This window comes from Pongo pygmaeus, chromosome 10 (assembly GCF_028885625.2).
Source record: "Pongo pygmaeus isolate AG05252 chromosome 10, NHGRI_mPonPyg2-v2.0_pri, whole genome shotgun sequence".
Taxonomy (NCBI): Eukaryota; Metazoa; Chordata; class Mammalia; order Primates; family Hominidae; genus Pongo; species Pongo pygmaeus.
In genome coordinates this window covers 2,034,182-2,054,079 of record NC_072383.2, presented here as the reverse complement: position 1 = coordinate 2,054,079, position 19,898 = coordinate 2,034,182, and the positions used below count along the sequence as shown (strand labels likewise).

At 37.1% G+C, this 19,898-nt stretch overlaps 2 protein-coding genes across 6 annotated transcripts in view; one reads left to right on the top strand and one right to left on the bottom strand.

Annotated features, from left to right (window-relative positions):
* DCP1B (decapping mRNA 1B) overlaps positions 1-19,898 on the top strand; it is a 63,845-nt gene that overhangs the window by 892 nt on the left and 43,055 nt on the right. For all 5 annotated transcript variants that reach the window (XR_010127749.1, XM_054443602.2, XM_054443603.2 and 2 more), the window contains exons 2-3: positions 5,773-5,813; positions 10,332-10,459. Coding sequence is in view for 4 of the 5 variants with exons in the window: in XM_054443602.2 (XP_054299577.1) it covers positions 5,773-5,813; positions 10,332-10,459 (169 nt within the window). In the remaining variant the exon portion in view is untranslated. The remainder of the gene's footprint in view (positions 1-5,772; positions 5,814-10,331; positions 10,460-19,898) is intronic.
* The window catches only part of LOC129009980 (voltage-dependent L-type calcium channel subunit alpha-1C), a 716,779-nt gene that overhangs the window by 684,101 nt on the left and 12,780 nt on the right, over positions 1-19,898 (bottom strand). The gene's annotated exons all lie outside the window — the stretch shown is intronic.

The following is a 19,898-nucleotide window of genomic DNA, read 5'->3' as shown; positions in this document are numbered from 1 at the left end:
AATAAAAGACAAAATGGGGCAGGGTCTAACACTTAGAAGGAGGCTGATGCTCTTGGGAAGATTATTACACGACAGCACACCAAGTTTGATATTGGAGGTCATTTGGGAGCCAAATTATTTTAGTGCTCTTCTCAAAGCAGAGTCCCAATAAATGGTAATGGAATGAAATTTCATTGTCCTCATAGAATGGGGTAGAAGCCTAGAACACTGGAATCCTGTTGCAGGAATTGCTGCTTGTAATTTTGTAACCCACCCACTCGAATGTAGAGAGATGTAATTTTGTTTCTTTACTCGTAATGAGTTTTGTCCAAATAATATTCATCACCCATTATATATTGCCCATTATGTATCACATATATGATATCCATTTTAAAATAAGTTACAAAACAGTATGGAGAACTTAGCCTTGATGAATGGATTTCAGATAAACTTTTTGTGTTCTTCAAGTCGGTTGTATAAACATCAAAACTTAAACTAGGAAAACATCCATGTTGAACAACTCTGTATTTTTTTAACACCCACATTCATAAGCCTACTTATACTCCAGTATAGTTCAGCAGCCTGTAGTAAAAACTCACCTGAAAATCATTAACATAAAAATAAAAAGACAAGCAAGAATGGGGTAGACAAACAGTTTTGCCCAAAGTTCTTAACGGAGGAAATTTGCCGGAATGGGGCAAAGAATTTAGGTCTGCTCTCCTAGCAGCCAAACACAAAAGGAGAACAGAAAGAGCTCTTTAATATTCGTTCTTCTGTAATAGAAAGTGTACCTCTTGATCAGGAGAAAGAGGTTATTTCCCCCTAGTTTCCAGGGGAATTTGTCACCTACTTTTTTTTGTTTTTGTTTTTGTTAGTTTTTTTTGAGGTGTCACCTACGTTTTTACATAAAGAACATTGAGCAACATAGACAGTTTCCTCCATGGTAATTAAAAATATATATGAAGTTATTCTACATATGGCTATTTTGCTGCTCTGTAGAAAAATGCCAAAGGTATAATGTTATAATCCTGTAAAAGTAATTCCATAGTAGAGAGATGAGGACCAGGGATGTATAGTTCTGTAAGTTGACTTGACACTGGGATTCGAGTCTGGAGAATCCCAAGAAACTGTCAATATAAAGAGAGTAGAGCATTTCTCTTGAATAATAGTTGTTTCCTATAGGCTTTTAACCGTTATCTATGTGATAGATACCTTTTAAGATAGTTACAGATGTTTATTAGATACTTAAAGCCTCATCAAAAAGCAGATGTGTCACAATGCATTAATTACGGAGTTATGTTTTCCTGCTTGCTGGACATGTTGCCTTCAGACAGGGCGTAATTCATTCAGGAAAAGGTCATTCTTTCAAAGTTCTAATCTTCAAGGCTGTGGTAGCCAGAAAAACAAAGAGAGAGACCTAGTTCAGCTGCAGAGCAGTTGCTGGAGGCAAACAAATTATGACCACTGTCTCCATGTGCTGTCACTCTGGATGGGAGCCGTTTGAATGTAAACCTAATGAGAATATGAGAACATTCTTGAGAATAGAGGAGAAAGTATTTACAAGAAGGCAGGTGGGATGTTAAGGAGGGGAATTCTTATTGCCCTGAAAATGGATGAAGAATGACTTCAGCCTTTCAAAGGAGGAGAAATTAGGAAGGAAAGGTGTCTAGAAAATGAACTGCTTTAAAGAAGGATTAAGAAAGATTATGTCATGACTGGAATAGGAATTTTAGAGTTAGACCTACTCCCTGTTGCCAGGAAAGACTGCCCCCCCACCTCCAAAATATTAATACCTACGTGTCAATTGAAGACCATAACCCTGGTATTTTCCAGCTGTCAGTCCTTAGACCAGTGGCTCTTAGCTGGAGTTGATTTTGCCCCCAGGTGACATTTGGCAGTGTCTGGAGATGTTTTTGGTTGTCACACTGAAGGGAAGAGTGTTATGACATCTGCAGAGTAGAGGCCAGGCAATGCCGAGCCTGAAAACTGCCCTAAAGTGGCTAACGTTGTGTTCCTAGCTAGTGGTTTTCTAAGTTTTTGGTGTATCCAAATAAGTCAGAGTTTTTTAAAAGTGAAAAATGCCAAACTAAAACCTCTGGATAGTGAGACCCAGGCATTTCATATTGTTGAAAGCCTCATAGGTGACTCAGATGCTACATGCATGATTAAGAGAGATTTGGGAGGATAAATTGAGACGTACTTTTTGATTATTTTAACTGAGAATAATCAAGTTAAAATAGAGATTGCATTGAGCTATTTTGTGTCAGACAGTGTGCAGAGTCCCCAAAATTTGCAAAACAGCACTATTTTATATTCCATTTTGGGTTTTTTTGGTATTTTGAATTCTGAATTGCTTATTTCTTTAGCACTTGTTAGATTTTATAATAGAGTATAATATTAAATCCTCAAATTGTACTTTTAAAATTTAAGCTAAAATACCCCAGGACTGGTAACTAATACTTTCACATGAAAGTCCTCCTTAAAGGATCTAAGGAACATCTAATCTTGTTTTACCTATTCTCCACATCCCTAACCCTGGACTTTGCTCAGAAACAAAAAAAAAATCTGGTTGCCCTTGGATAACTGTGGAGGGGCCAGGAAAATGCATGAATTTGGGTAGCTGTAATAGAACAGAAATGTATATTTTCAAAGTCTCTTTTATCCAGGTATCATAGAACGCCTGACGTTTTTTCATCAAAAGATCCGAGTAGTGTAAGCTGCTTATCTCTCTTTTTTTTTTGAGACGAAGTCTCGCTCTTGTTCCCCAGGCTGGAGTGCAATGGCGTGACCATGGCTCACTGCAACCTCTGCCTCCCGGGTTCAAGCTATTCTCCTGCCTCAGCCTCCCGAGTATCCAGGATTACAAGCGCCTGCCGCCACTCCTGGCTAATTTTTGTATTTTTAGTAGAGATGGGGTTTCACCATGTTGGCCAGGCTGGTCTTGAACTCCTGACCTCAGGTGATCCGCCCGCCTCGGCCTCCGAAAGTGCTGGGGTTACAGGCGTGAGCCACCGCGCCCAGCCTGGTAATCTCTTTTCAATGGAGAAACTGAGACATATACTAATAAACTAATTAGCCCAGCATGATCTGGCAAGAACCCCACTGCAGGTCCCAGCTTGTGATTACTGAAACACACCTCCTTCCTATGAACAAACTCATATTCTTTGTGTGTAATGCTAAATAAAAATCTTAGTTTTAAGAATTGCTTGTTATAAGTTAGAGATTAATTTTAGGAGAAGCATGCCTTTTACATTTCTGACCTTGGAATTTTAAAAACTAAAATGTGGCATTAAAGGTTTTTTTTTTTTTTAATTAAGAAAAGAGAATTTCTGTTACATCAAGGAAGAAAGGAAACAAGCCAGAAGCTATTTAGTTTTATGTGTGCTGATATATATAGATATCCTGATTCGGATCTCTAAGATGAAACAGTCCAAGCTCAAATACTGGAAGACCGGGAGAGTGTTTTGATCTTGTGGGGAGTGATCCTGACTACACAGAGGTTCTGCAAAGTCCTAGTTCTATCACTTGTATCTTGGCTCAGTTTCCTAACAATGTAATGGATAATACCAAATACTTTTTACAAATTTATTTTTAAATGCTTTGTGGACTTGTGAATACTTGCTGACTGAATCAGTTAAACTTTAGGGACAGCCAAAAATTTGTATACTGTTCAGGTAGCATTTACTGTACTGTAGGGGCCATTTTCCTGATTAATACTTTGGTGGTTTGGGTGTAAGTAATTCTTAGTGCTTCAGGTACACTCAGGGTATACATTTATCAGCAGATAGGAATTAACCATGTTTGTTTTCAAAGAAAGATAAGTAATGTTTCTGTATATATATTTTTTCATTTTGACTTGGATATTTTTCAAAGTACAGGGGCAAACGAGCCACATTTCAGAAATAAGGATATGTTTCACAGTATGTTGTGATTTATACAAACTTCATAGTGAATCTAGTTTAAGGATGAACCCCCTGACTTACCTATGCTCTTATGTTAGGGAAAAAACTGGCTAAAGTTGTTTTAATTGTTATTTATTTATTTATAAGAGACAGGGTCTCCCTCTGTTGCCCAGGCTGGAATGCAGAGGTACAATCATAGCTCACTGTAGCCTCAAACTCCTGGGCTGAAGCAATCCTCCCTCCTCAGCCTCCTGAGTAGCTGAGACTATGGGCATGTGCCACCACACCTGGCTAATTAAAAAAATTTTTGTTTTGTAGAGACAGGGTCTCACTATGTTGCCCAGGCTGGTCTCAAACTGAACTCCTGGCCACAAGCAATCCTCCTGCCTCAGCCTCCCAGAGTGCTGGGATTACAGACATGAGCCACTGTGCCTGGTCTAAATTCTTTATTTATAATTTCATATTCCATAATAGTAAACATCCTGAGATTAAAAATTTTGTTACTAGGTAATGATTTTTTATAGCCATTTACTCTTGATAATAGCTTGATATGATTTGTGCCATAATGGATTTTGTTTTCAGGACTTGTAATATAATTTCATGGGCAGAGAGTATGTTGTTGAACTAAGGCAGTGAGTGGCTCTCAAATTAGCATACATCAGAATCACCTGGACAGTTTAATAAAACCCAGATTGCTGAGCACCATCCCCAGAGTTTCTGATTCAGTAGGTTTGGGCAGGAGCCCAAGAGCTTGCAGTTCTAATAAGTTCCCACGTGATGCTGATGCCGCTGATCTGGGGATAACACTTTGAGACCCACTGAACTAAAGTGAATGAGAAATTTGCTGAAATTGCTTCAGCGTGTGAAAGGATCATGCCTTGTGTGACTTTTAAAAACTGCTGTTTTGACTTTACACTTTTTTTAAAAGAGCGTATTTTTCACCAAAATTACAGAGTACTTAAATTTTGAATGATTATGGTCATGAATATTAATAATAAAATATCAGGGGTTTAAATAGAATGCTGAAATTAAACCATGTAAATTGCAAAAGTACATTTTAAATTCTGAATTACAATAGGTCTGGTTAGTGGTTAGTCAAACACCTGGATACTTATATGTGTGTTTTTTAGTATGCATTATATGGATGAATATTATAATGGCCTGGCTTCCTGCCTTTGGAGAAATGGAAAAGAAATGTCAAGTGACCTAATTGAACCATCATTTTAACTTTACCACCTCTCCCAGATTTTCTCAGGCAGATTTCTTGAGTCCTAACTTGGTAATACTTGTGTAACTTTACTTCAGTGATCTTGGGTCAGACCTTGACTGTAAATATACTACACTAAGTAGGTGATTGATTCATCTGAGAGCTCTGTGGCATCATTGCCCTCTCTGTCTAGCAGTCAAAGTAAAGTTATTGACAGATCATCTGCTCTCCTAAGTCACTGGATATGGCAAGAGAAAATGAACCCAGAAAACAAAATGAAAGATAGTGAAATGCAGACACCAGTGATGTCTGCAGCTTTCTCTATACCCAGTGTGGTGGAAGGAGAAAAAGGCAGCACTCTTCTTTCTAATTAAATCCACATAGCACACTTATTTTCTCGTTGTTTCAGCTAGGGGTATGCTGCTATCCCGGTATTTGGTAAAGAGAGATAATGATGGTTTGTTTTATAAATGACAAAAGAAAGACTGCTGCCTGCTGCCTAATCTGCAGAGGCACAATGATGGCATAGAACTTGCTTTCTCCTTTTCCTGAGAATAACTCCTCATGTTGGGTATATTTGGCCCATTGAAGTTATATATAATTCCTATTCTATGAGAATTTGTTTTATACCTTTGTGAATGAAGAGAATATACATGTCTTGTGTGTTTTGTTTTTATTGTTTAGGAGAAAACTGATGTGGAAGGAACCTTATTTGTTTATACAAGGTAAGAGTGTTTCACTTTTATAAAGAAACTAATAATCTTCGAAATAATATTTTAGCTCAGTTGTGTCACTTTTCTTCAAGTGCATGCAGTTTTATTTCAAAAAGAAGTAAAAGAATTAAATCTCAGTTTTGAAATTATTAGTTGACATGAAGAAGGGAATACCAAATGTCACCTGGTATATTCTGATGAATACTAATTTCAGAATATAATTTAAACTTCAATATAGATGAACTTAAATCGTTGACTGGGCACTGTTTAAAATAGATTACATATTCTTTGATTCAAATGAGTAGCACAAAGTTCTTGAATATAATGCATTGGCAAGGAGCTAGAAGAACACTATCAGAAATACTAGATTGTTCAGTTAATATTTGGAAAAGGGTTTCATTGATCACTTTTCTTTTATTTTGAGATGGAGTCTCGCTCTGTCACCAAGGCTGGAGTGCAGTGGCACAATCACAGCTCTTGGCTTGCTGCAACCTCTGCCTCCTGGGTTCAAGTGATTCTCCTGCCTCAGCCTCCTGAGTAGCTGGGATTACAGGCATACGCCACCATGCCCAGCTAATTTTTAGTAGAGACGGAGGTTTCACCATGTTGGTCAGGCTGGTCTCAAACTCCTGACCTCGTGATCCACCCGCCTTGGCCTCCTAAAGTGCTGGGATTACAGGCGTGAGCCACCACACCTGGCCGTTGATCACTTTTCTCCCACCCCTGACTCTTTAAAAAAGCATGATCCAAAATTGAAGATGTCTTTCAGTCCTCCATTGTCTAGTCAATAGAATATGTTTCAGGATAGATTTAATAAACTCATGTTTTTAGTCATTTCTTGTTATCAGATATTATTAATATCAAATTACAAGTGCATATAGAGACATACATTATGTATATTGGCTCAATAAATAAACTTTTCATTCACATAAACATTCACATAAAATGTCATAGCCAAAGGTCATCACCTTCAATGGGGGTACAAAGATGAAATTAAAAGGCCTAATATAAACCTTTCTAGGGGTATCTGTTTCACTGGGGAGACCGGAAATACACACACACAAGTGTATTTTCTTTCTACATATATTCATGTTTATGGTAAGCCATAATACAGGTAGAGTATCCTAAGTGCCAGTGGATAGATTCTGAGCAATGAATGGGCTGCTGTGATCATGGAAGGCTTTATCGCAAGCTTGTCCAACCCGCGGCCCGTGGGACACGTGGCCCAGGATGGCTTTGAATGTAGCCTGACAGAAATTCGTAAACTTTTTTAAAACATTAGAAGAGTTTGTTTTTTTTGTGGGTTTTTTTTTTTAGCTCATCAGCTATTGTTAGTGTATTTTATGTGTGGCCCAAGACAATTCTTCCGTTTCCAACGTGTCCCAGGGAAGCCAAAAGATTGGATACCCCTGCTTTATAGAGTGATGTGTCTTGAATTGGGCCTCAGGAATATGGTAGAACTTAGCTTGCATAGAGGAGAGGGAAGGCAGTCTCAATAGGAAGAGTGGCAAAAGCAGGGGCGGAGAACCTGGTGTGTTAAAGGTACAGTGAGGGAGATGTGGTGCAGAGGGCTTATATTGGTTTATAGTAGTTAGCAAGTGTAAAGAGATTTGCTAGCTTGGAATGGCAGACTCTGGATTTTGAGATTTATTTTCTTAGCAGTAGGAAGTTATTGAAGGCTTATGAACAGGAGAGTAATAGAGAAAATGTATGGGGAAAGTCAGTGTATTCACTTCACGGGGACGCACTAGTTCTGGAAGAAATTGGAGTCAGGACAGTGAGAAGATTATTGCAGTGGAGTAGATATGAAATGAGAGTTGGGATTAGAATAATAGAAATTGAAATGGAAAGGTATTGCAATGGTGAAATTGAAAAAATGACAATATTTTGAACATGGAAGATTGAGAATGACAAAAGCATTGGTGGAAATAGAAAGGCAGGAGGTCAAGAATGTGGTTTGAGGATCAGCCCTCATTTTACTTTGAAGTAATGATTTGGAACTGGTAGCAGGACATTCAGGTGGAGGTGTCCAGCCCCTCAGAGTAAGGGCAGGGCTGGAGATGATTTAGAGTTGTCTGAAGTAATTTGGTAGTTGAAACCATGAAATAAAAGCTGTTCTGTGAAGGAGTGAGTATGAAGACAAACTGATAAGGGTTTATTGTTAGGTTTGAGGGCCAGCAAGGATACAGATGAGTCAGCTGGAAAGATAAAAGCAGGACTAGAACAGCACAGAGAGGCCCATGCGGGGCAAAGCGTGGGCATGGTGGAGGCCGTGTGTTCTGGGCAGGGGGGAGCTCAGCTGCAGGGAGGAAGGTCTGTTCCAGGGGAGGCAGCAATGGGAGGTGGAAGGAAGGAATGGGAGGCAAGGCCAGCACGCTCGGTGACAAGGAAGTCAGGTTCTTCACAGTCTCAAAAGAGCAGTGGAGTACCCAAGAACCGTTGGCATATGAGTCTACATTATGCTCCCAAACATCCAGAGCACCAGAGCATGCCCCCAGGCAAGTTTATTGGGTAGAGTATGAGCACTCTTGAGGATTCTGAAGTTTACAACAAAAGCCATAGGGTTGCACTGTACTATGTGCCATGCACACAGGGTGCGTTCTCACTCATTTCTCACAACATGCATTATGATTCTTTGGAGAAGTGACAGAAAAGATGTATTAGTATGTATTAATGATTGATTTGGGGAATTTTTAGTAGGGTTTTTTTTTTAACTATGGAAGAGGAACAAATCATACAAATATTTTCTTTTGTACATCCAAACCAAATATAGGTTTGTATTTTCAAGGATTTCTTACTATACTCTAAGTCTCTAATGGAACTCTCAATTAAACAAAACATTAAATTGAGAAAAAAATCCTTTGCTGTTTTTTAGTCTTTTCTCCAAATCTAACTCCTCAAGAATGGGATGCCTCCCTTATCCCCTGCAAAACAAAAACCTCCCAGATCCTAGAATGTTGAGGCCTTTCTTCAGTAGCAAATTACAAAAAGCATGTAAAACTCATGGTGGTTGGAGGGTGGGAGGCTTGTTACAGGGAATGGAGCTAGCAGTGATATATTTTGACTTCTCTTACGGAAGTTGCTTTAGAGCAGTTGGCACATTTATCCCCTGGGCCTATTTTCTAAATTATGAGATGGTATAGTAGCTGTACTATTAAAGACGTGAGATCCTGTTGTGATAATGAAATACGTGAAGAATCAAATTCTCGTTCTTGTATGAAAACACTTAATCCCATTTAAAAATCATGTCTTTCCTCCCTTGCCTTCCTTTCTGTGGTAGAGGGTTCATAGAGACACCCACTGGCGACTCCTGAGCTTGACAGCTCCAGAAGACCCCTAACAGAGCTCTTTGGGAGTACATTTTCGTTCTTCCTCTGAATTTAAGTTGAAGTGATTATCATGATTATTTCTGGTATTGATTGTATGCTTACCACCACTTTACCCCTTTGTAAAATAAGCCAGGCAAGGATTGCCTCCCATCAATTTTAAAATTGGAGGTTTCAGAAGAAAATCCTGGTAGTGGTTATGTAGCTGTGTTCCTTGATCAGTATCAAATAGAGGTAAAATAAAACTAAGACATAAACAACTTGTCTTCCTGTTGCTCGTAACATTTCTGTGGGTTTTTTAATAACAGCCCTAGCACCCTCATTTGAAGTAAATAAATGAATTCTGCTTGCTTCACCTTCAGTGTGTAAGTATGTGGTGTTTCATTTGTCACCGGAAGTTGCACAGTTGGATTACTGTATGGCTGTCACCCAAGGGTAGACGAATGCACATGTAGTTGTTAGAGTTTATACTCAGTATAATTTGGATTCTTTCTGCCTGGCAGAGTAGGCATTCAAGGTTTATTGAGTGAAATGAAAATAAAACATCACTAAATGTCACATTTTTATAGAGAAAAACTTTTAGGATAGTGGTTTATCTGTGAAGCTGTTCGCTTTGCATTGAAGAAAACAAAATATCTGCCCTTTGCACTGTTATGTAAACTTCTAGTTCAGGCTGTGTCCTCACAAGTTCGTTGTTCAGAGTTGCTTCATATCACTAAGAGATTTTGCAGGCTTCAATTTCAGACTAACACTTAAAATTTTCTATGAAAATTTTCTTCATATAATTGTGATGTATATACTCTAATATTAACTACCAAGATTGTTTAAAAGTATGTTTAATTAATTTAACTTTTAAAAAGTATTCTTTAAAAGTCAGTAATGTTTTAAAAAGTAGTTACTCTGCCTTAAAGGAATTTACAGCGTTAGGTTAAGAAATAAACAACATCTGTATACACACACACACACACCACAAATGAAGTATGACTCAATTTTACCAAATGAATCATCGTGCCAGTGCTGCTGCATTACATGGGAATTAGTCCATAATGATGCCAGTGGTGAAGAAGTACGTGTACAGGCTGCCTATATAAAGCTGCATATACAAACAAAGGTTGAGAGACACATCAGAATGTACTTATACTGAAAATATAGCATACTAAGCAATTTGTCTATTGATTTCCCCCTGACTCCTTGTGATTTTTAGGTCTGCTTCTCCAAAGCACGGATTCACCATTATGAATAGGCTGAGCATGGAAAATAGGACAGAACCTATTACTAAAGACTTGGATTTCCAACTCCAGGACCCTTTCCTTCTCTACAGAAATGCCAGATGTGAGTCTTTCTTACTACATTGGGTTATTTTACTTCTGAAGTTTGGCCAAGTGTTTAAAATTGTACAGTGTTTGCCATTGTGTCTGCATTTGGTATCAGTGGCTATAGGGGGTGGTCAGCATTTTAACAAATGCTAATATTTAGGAAATGCATGCCCTGCTGATGGAATAGATTCTTCCTTGGAAGAGTTTAAGTGAATATAAATATGATGATATAAACCTTAAACCCTGTCTTTTGAAGCTTTATGGATTTGTAGTGTGAACCCATTGCTGATCTTAAGCCTGAGCAGGGCTGGGTGAGGCAAGTTCTTAGTGAAGAGACTGCAGAGAGACACACATAGGTGGCGCCCTGAACGAAGGATTAACGGGTCTGCTATGGCATTTTTTCTTTATGTATCACTTTTGGCCGAGTGTGCTGACAAAGTATTTGAGGGCCTGTATTGTAGGAGTGCCATCTTCTGAATACAAGTAAATAAAAAATCAAAGTCCAAAAAATTTCTTTCAGTCATTAAGAATTTAATAACCCTTTGTAATGTGGAAGTCGTAGTAGGTAACTAAATAGTCCTTGTCAGATTTGAAATGAAGTAGCCATCGCCTTTCTAATACTACATTTTACTCTCGTATCATTTCTGACCACTTGTGTTGCACTGCTGGTCAGCCCAGAGGAAGATTGCTGAAAATATGCCAGTTGCAGGGACATCTCTACACACAGAAAACAAGAACATAATACTCAATATATAAATACGTATGTGTGCACACACATGCACCTTATGCTTTGTGGACAGCTTTCATAAAGACCTTGCAGTGAAGAAATGTTTTCTGTATATTTTTCATCCTACTCTTTGAACTCAAGATACAAGAATTTGCCTACCATATACTATTCAGTGTAATTTTAATAATGAGTATAATGTAAATAATATTTGACATTTTAACCCCAATGCATCATTAAGATGCATTAAAATGATGCTGTATATAATTGTCATAATAGGTGGTCATTCTATTATTTAGAGAATAAATTTTTATGAGAGAAAAAAATAAAGCTATTGAAACTATAATATGACTTACTAATGGCAGGTCCTGTGAAATGAAAAGTTTTGCAATATAGAAAAATATTGTGTTTTCTCCTCATGTTTCTTTGCCGAAAGGTACACTTTATCAATTGTAGTTTATTACTAAAGACTTGGATTTCCAACTTCAGGACGCTTTCCTTCTCTACAGAAATGCCAGTTTGAATTGTTTATAGTTTGAATTGTTTTGTGTGCTTATAGTTATGTCAGGTTTTTTTTTTTGAGATTATTAGATTTTATGTCAAATTAATATATAATTTAAGTCCTAATAAAATAACTACAAAGTTACCTATAATCATCGTTTTTGGTTGCTTGTATTTTGGATAAATACATGGTCTGATCAGTTATAGGTAATATTTTATTTTAAATTCTTATTATAGATCACATATTAACTACTATACCAAAAATATAAAAACACAAACTCTCTTTAGGGAATCAATTTAAAAAATAACCTTCTTAAGTCCCACGGGGTTTATCTGATAGAAAATACTATTTAGATCTAATAAACATACACCTTGGTTCTAAGCATATGCTGTCCACTATGATAGTCACTAACTACTGTGGCCGTTTAGTACCTGAAATGTGGCTAGTCTGAACGGAGCTGTACTGTGAGTGTCAAATAGGCACCAATTTTCAGACAGTACAAAAAAAAAAAGGAAAAAAAACCTCAATTATTAATTATTTTATATTAACATGTTGAAATGACAATATTTTGGATAAATTGGGCAAAATAAAATATATTATTAATTTCACCTGCTTCTTTGTGTTTTTTAATTTAAAATAACAGATGTGGCTCACATTCGTGGTTCACCTCATATTTCTATTGAATGGCGCTGTTCTATTTTCATTTCTTTTTCATATTTTCTTTTATGTCTCCATATTTTATAATGATTTTCATTTATTTTACCATATTTAATAATCACAATTTTGTAGAGTAGACATTTTCACTGCCATTTTGCAGATGAGGAAACGGAGACTCCAGTGAGGAGGCAGACTGTGTAAAAACCCACAGATTCTGATTTCACTTCCATTGCTTTTTCCACACCACCTGTACTGCTCTGCTATTAAACATGGATGCAAATTAAAGGCAGCCTTTGGGATGCATATTAAAATGTTTCTAATGAATTTCCATACAAAAGAAATAGAATCAGTTGAACAACAAAGAGTGAAAGGGAATGGATCTATTTACTTTTCTGGATTCATTTTGCCTTTTTTTTTTTTTTTTTTTTTTTTTTGTCCTTTATATCTGATACTGATTGCCTTTGCACCCAGAGTCATTTGGTTTTATGTTGTTTGCAAAAGCCTTTTCAATCCTGGGCATCAAAGGTACACAGAAGGGTTTACCACAGGTGCTGTCAGAGTCTCAGATACCTCTTAAACGTTATAATAGAATTCAAATATGTTATATAATAATTATGTGTGGTTTACATGTTCTTTGGTGGCATATAGATTGGTTGGCCTTTCTTTGGGCAAGGAACTCAGCTTTACTCAGGATTGTTTTTGTAAGACTATTTCCTCAAGATATTCTGTATAGTCGAGAGTCTCTCTGTCCGGTCTTTGCATTTCACATTGGCTTATGTATGTCATAGGCCGTATTTGGGCATTTCAAGTAGACAAAGGTGGAATTGATAGAGGTTTGTGGTGAGGTTTTTTAGATTCATTAGGAGAGAAAAAAAAATCCCTTTCTTGAATTGGATGAATGTAGAAGAGCAAAATAAAGAAAGGAAAATTCCAAACTCTCTTCATTTAATCAGCCAAAAAAAGATGCTTCATAAATAAAGTAACTTCATTCAAACACAAAATAGATTACTTTATTACAGAAAAGGGTTTATACATTGTTTAAAGGGTTTAAACTTTGTTAAAATGGGGTTTGACCTGTATGAACTTTAAAAGTAAATAAGATAGTTGTTAAAGTTAGGGCAAACATTTCATTCATTCATTTATTCAACAAACATTTACTGTCTGCGAAACACTATGTTCAGGCTTTATATGGGTTATCCCATAACTTTTTCTTGGAAATACTGTTATTCCTGTTTTATAAATGAGAATACTAAGGTTAAAGGGATTAAGTGATACACCGTGGTCCATGACTATTTTGAGATGGAAACACCATTTGAACCAAGAAACCTTAACTTCGAGACCCGAGGCCCAAGCAGTGAAGTACTAGCAGTAAATAATGCATTTGAGCAAAGTTTATCATTTACAAACACTTAGTTATTTTAGAGTACACTCCAGGGTTTAAAAAGCAAGTTTGTTTAGCCTTGAGATTCAAGCATATATCAGTTATTAGAGAGATTAGTTTTTACCAGATTAAAAACTAATTTAACAAAAAGCTGAATTAGACCACTTCTTTTGTAATATTCCCCTATAGTAATCATTTACTGTGTTTTTCATTTTGCAACTAAATAAGATATAAGCATATGGAAATATATTTTCCCAAATATAATACTTAAGTTATAGACAGCAATGACATGGGGATTCCTTTCTTTTCTTGCTTTTTCAGTTGAGACAGAGTCTTGCTCTATTTGTCCAGGCTGGAGTGCAGTGGCACAATCTCGGCTTATTGCAGCCTCCACCTCCCAAGTTCAAGCAATTCTCCTGCCTCAGCCTCTGAGTAGCTGGGATTATAGGTGTGCGGCACCATGCCTGGCTGATTTTTGTATTTTCAGTAGAGACAGGGTTTCACCATGTTGGCCAGGATGGTCTCAAACTCCTGACTTCAAGTGATCACCCACCTTGGCCTCCTAAAGGGCTGGGATTATAGGCATGAGCCACCACGCCCGGCCCCTTTCCTTTCCCTTTCCCTTTTCTTTCCTCTTTTTCTTTGCTCTGCTCCTGCTCCTGCTCTGCTCTTTAGAGACAAGTTCTTGCTGTGTCGCCCAGGCTGGAGTGTAATGGCATGGTCATAGCCACATTGCAACCTTGAACTCCTGGGCTAAACCACCATACCCAGATAATTTAAAACAACCTTTTTAGAGACAGGATCTTGCTGTGTTTCCCAGGCTGGTTTCAAATTCCTGGCCTCAAGTGATCTTCCCACCTCAGCCTCCTGAGTAGTTGGCATTACAGGGGGGAGCCACCATGCCCAGCTGACAGGGAGATTTCAGAGCTAGGCCAACAAGTTGAATATATTATTATCCACAATTATAGGATTGCAATGAAATTTTTTTTAGATGCTGGATTTTATTGCAGATGTAAACCTGAAGTTTAGATCAAATCAGAAAAGACAAACTTAAGATATTTAGGACCAAAACTATTTTAGAAAACTCCTCCTAAGTCTTAAAGTGAATTTACCATTTGGGGTAGTTTTGTATGAAAAAAGAAATGACAGTTTAAATCCTTGATTAACATTTATAGGATCTGGGAAAAACTGCTATAAATAATGGAAATAGTACCCTGAATGAAAAGGAAAATTACAGGTAGCCCCCATCTTCTAAATAGGCCATCTTCAAAAAAGTTACCTTTTAAAGTGATTGGTTGGTAGACTTTTGGGTAAACCATGGCAGAGTGAGCACACTCCTAGTTTTCCTGAAATTCTCTTGAAATGACAGTAAAAGTATAAAAAAGACATAAACCCAAAGGGTGAAGGATCCATTTTACGAAAGAGATAGAATAAACAAGAAATAGGAAGCATGCTGTAATAGCTTTATTGTTCACAAACATGAGCGTTGCCTCCTTACAGAGGGTTATTTATCTTTGCTCTGTTGGCTGTACCACGCATTGACCCACCTGCAGAATGATAATATGTACTTACCTTGTTGTACTCAAGTATGGCTATACTGATTGTTTTGGCCAGTGAAATTTGGGTGAAAGTGATATGTATCACTTCTGAGCAAATATTTTAAGAACTAGCTCAAGATTTACTGCCTTTTTTCCTTCTGCCATGATGACCAGCAATATTCCAGGCAGAGGCTACTTTGTCAGCCTAGGTTCTGAAATGAAGATAACATGGCACAGAGGTAACAATGACCCATGATGGACACGTAGCTTGTAGAAATAAACCTTTGTCATTGTAAGCTAAGCCATTGAGATTTCGGTGTCATTTGTTACTGTAGCATAACTTGGCCTATTGTGACTGATATACAAACCGTCCAGGAAGAAGGGAATCTCCCAAAGCAAAGGTGAAGAGTCCCGTAATGACCCCTGTGCAACTGGAGGGAATTTAAATTAAAGTCAAAGGGTGAATTGCTTCAGGAATGGTATCCAAGAAAAAATTTACAACTGATAGTTTGAATCTATTGGGACATTTACAGTTACTTTTTAAGAGTTTGGTGATGATATGAGGAGCATTGAAAACTAAGGGGGAGGGAGACAAAAGAACCCCTTTTTAATTCCTGGGAAAACAAAATATTGAACAAAAAAGGAAATGTAATCATAATACACCATGTAGCTCTGCAAATCATAATACATAGTTAAAGACACTGAATATGAAAGCATTATATTGGAAGGATGGGGTTGTATGTGTGTGTATTTGTGTGTGAATTTGTGTGTATTGTAAGAAAACTGAATCCTCTTCAGTCAATTTTTAAAAATCAAGAAATGGTACATACATGATATATGGGAAAGGGATTTAAATACCATAAGAAAAATTGGATGAGAAATAAATGGAGAGCAGAAAGAACTGTCATAGATGTAATTTAAATTGCTTTTAGGGAGCAGTAATCAAGAATGGAGTGACTAGAGAAGGATTCTATTTGCTATAAACTTCATAGTATTATTTAACTTTTAAAATTATGTACGTGTATTATTTTCATGAAAATAAAAACTAGAAATATAATTGGATATCAAAATACACTCTCATAAAAAACATAATTATAGTTGTGGTTAGCTTTCCAAGTCAACTCACAAAAGCCTTTCTAGCCCAGTGTGTACCTATTTAAGAGTAGCATACTAGTATTATAATGATGTACATATGAAATATAGCACTAGCTTATGTAGGATTATTTCTGTAGGAAAATCCATTCAAGAATAAAACTGTATAGAGGCCAAGAATATAATTTCCTTAGCAGCAGGGCAGAGTACTTCTAATGCCCGTTTGTATCAACAAATCGTTTGTAAAGCTGGGAGTTCCTGTAAGTTCTTTTTTTTAAGCATGTGTGGTAATAGTAAACCTTTTGAAGTCTTCACAGCCATGTTTCTTAATTCTGGAGTGGTTCTGTAGCTTCTCTCCTTCTTTCTGTCCCCACTTCTATTCCAGTTCAGGTTTTCATTATGTGTTGTTACTTGGGATGTTTCATAACCCCCCATAGCAAAAAGGAATTGAACTTGTGGTATCATCCAAAATAGAATAAGTTCACTACAATATATCTCTCCCACTGTTTACAACTAAAAGTTCTGGGCAGATTACGAAAGCAACTAACTGGGGCCTCTGAAAGTAAATGACAACAGACACACTGAGGAGAGCAATCAGAACTTGAAGAAAAACTGCTGTGGTGGTGAGTTCCTGGCTTTATTCTTTCCTCTTTTATCAACTGGCTTTGACCCAAGAATGCGCCAAGTCACAGAACTCTAGGAAAAAAAATAACAAAACCTGAGAGAAACTCCGCTTTCTAAAGACTTCCCCCTTTTCTTTCCTTACCTCCCTTTTTCTCTTCTACCCCTACCGTGAAGCCAGTTGCAGGGAAAGCTGAACTGCCACTGTGGTGGTCATGGTGCTGGCGCAGGCACCTGACATCCCAAGAAAGAGCCTGTCTCTGCCCCTGTGGTCTGAAGAGTGTGAGGAAAATCCCATTATGTATTTTTATTTTTATTTTCTTTTGCTGCACAGACTGCCTGACAGTGTGAGAGTCTAAAACCCTGAGATAAACCGTGACTTTGTAGCCGGAAGCCTGGGGAAAAAGGCCCCTGACAGCTGGCGAGTGGGAGCAATTCTAGAGGAGGGAGCTGGATAAGGAGATCTCCTAATTCTGTCTAGGAACTGATGCAAATCCTGAGTCCACCTGTGAGCTACATACATGTAACAGAACCCAGGAAATAACAACAGCTTTGAGAATTAACTTACAATATAAACCAGATTTCAGACTAGTATATGTATAGGGCAGACATAAACACCTTTGAAAATGGAACTGACAGCTGGGCGCGGTGGCTCACGCCTGTAATCCCAGCACTTTGGGAGGCCGAGGCGGGCAGATCACGAGGTCAGATCGAGACCATCCTGGCTAATACGGTGAAACCCCGTCTCTGCTAAAAATACAAAAAAAATTAGCAGAGTGTGGTGGCAGGCGCCTGTAATCCCAGCTACTTGGGAGGCTGAGGCAGGAGAATGGCATGAACCCAGGAGGTGGAGCTTGCAATGAGCCAAGATCGCACCACTGCACTCCAGCCTGGGCGACAGAGGAAGACTCATCTCAAAAAAAAAAAAGAAAAAGAAAATGAAACCGACGTGGGAAGCATCATCTACAGACAGCAAGACAGAGCTTCTTATCTAAACCTAACTGAATTGATTGATTTCTCAAATATACAAAATGCACATTCTCTGGAGGGTTTCAAGAGGACTCTGAGTCTCACAAAATAATAAAAATGTCCAGGGTGCAATCCAAAATTACTAGCCAGGAAAATATGCCAAACTGTCGAGGAAAAAATCAGTAGCCACCCTGAGATGATCTGGATGTTAGAATTATAAGATAGTGACATTAAGATAGTTATTACCATGCTCTGTGAGGTAAAACTGGATACTCTTGAAAGAATGGAAAGATAGAAATTCTTGGCATAAAAACAGGTATAAAAAATAACCAAATGGAAAATTTGGAACTGAATAGTATTTCTTGGATGGTCTTAATAGCAAAATGTAGATGACAGTGGAAAGAAGAGTTAGTGAACTCATAGATAGGTCAATAGAAATTTTCAAACCTGAAGAATATAGAGCCAAAATGTTTTTAAAAAATGAACAGGCCTTCAGAAATCTGTGGGGCAATATCAGAAGGTCTAATTTGTGCCATCGAAGTCTAGTAAAGAGGAGAGACTCATAAATATTTGAAAAAATAGTGTCCAAAACCTTTCCCAGTCTAGTGAAGGAGACAAATGTATAGATTCAAGGAACTCAGTGAATCCCCAAACAGAATAAACCCAAAGAAAACCATGCCCATGACATGACATTTAGTCACAATCAAACTGCTGAAAAACAAAGATTTTTTTTTTTTTTTTTAATCTTGAAAGCAAACCAGAGAAAACCATTGTGTTACATCTAGGATAATAATGTTTTGAATGACTACAGATTTCTTATCAGAAATTATGTAGGCCAGAAGACAGTGGAGCAACATTTTCAAGTTTGGAAATAAAAGAGCTATTAACCTAGAATTCTATTTCCAGCAAAAATATCATTCAGGAATGAAGGTGAAATAAAGACATACTCAGATAAAGGAAACATAAAAAGAACTTTTTTTTTTTTTTGCCAGAAGACCTGCTGTAGAATAAATGCTAAAAGGAAATTCTTCAGGCTGGAAGGAATAATATCAAAGGGAAAGCTGGAATTGCAGGATGAAGTAAGAACAACAGAAATAGTAAATATATGGGTAATTACAAGAGATTTATTTTTTCTCCTCTCAAATTATTTAAAATACATATGACTGTTGAAAGCAAAAGTTATAATATTGTCAGGGGGAGGTTCAGTGTATATGGATGTGATACATGTGACAACTATAATATAAAAAGAGAGGGTAAATGGACCTGTATGCTTATAGAGCCTTTACATTCTATTTGAAGTGGTAAAAGAAAAACTCTAAGTAGACTGGGTAAAGTTAGATATGTATATTGTATTTCTTAGAGCAAGCACTAAAAAGAAATATAGAGATATCACCAAGAGATAAAATAGAATACTAAAAAATTCAAATAACCCAAAAGAAGACAAGAAAGAAGGTAATAGGAGAGCAAAAAATATGACAAACATTAAACAAAAAATAAAATGGTAGACCTACCCAAGTTCAACCATATCGGTAGTTACGTTACATGTAAATGGGCTAACATAGTGATTAAAAGACAGATATTGCCAGATTGGATTAAAAAAAGCATGGCCTAACTATATGCTTTCTACACAAAACCCGTTTTAAATGTAACGATATAGATAGGTTAAAGGTAAAAGGATGAAGAAGATATACCATGCAAATACTAATGAAAAGAAAACTGGGGTGTTTAGATTAACATCAGACAAAGTAGATGTCAGAACAATGAAAATTACCAGGGATAAAAAACGACATTACATAATGATATAGGGATAAAGTCATCCAAAAGGCATAATAATTATTAATGTATATGCACCTAAATACAGAGCTTCAAAGTATGTGAAGCAAAAAGTGATAGAACTGAAAGGAGAAGTTTTTGTTTTTTTTTAATTCTGCAATTACACTTGGAGAATTTAGTGCTCCACTTTCTACAATC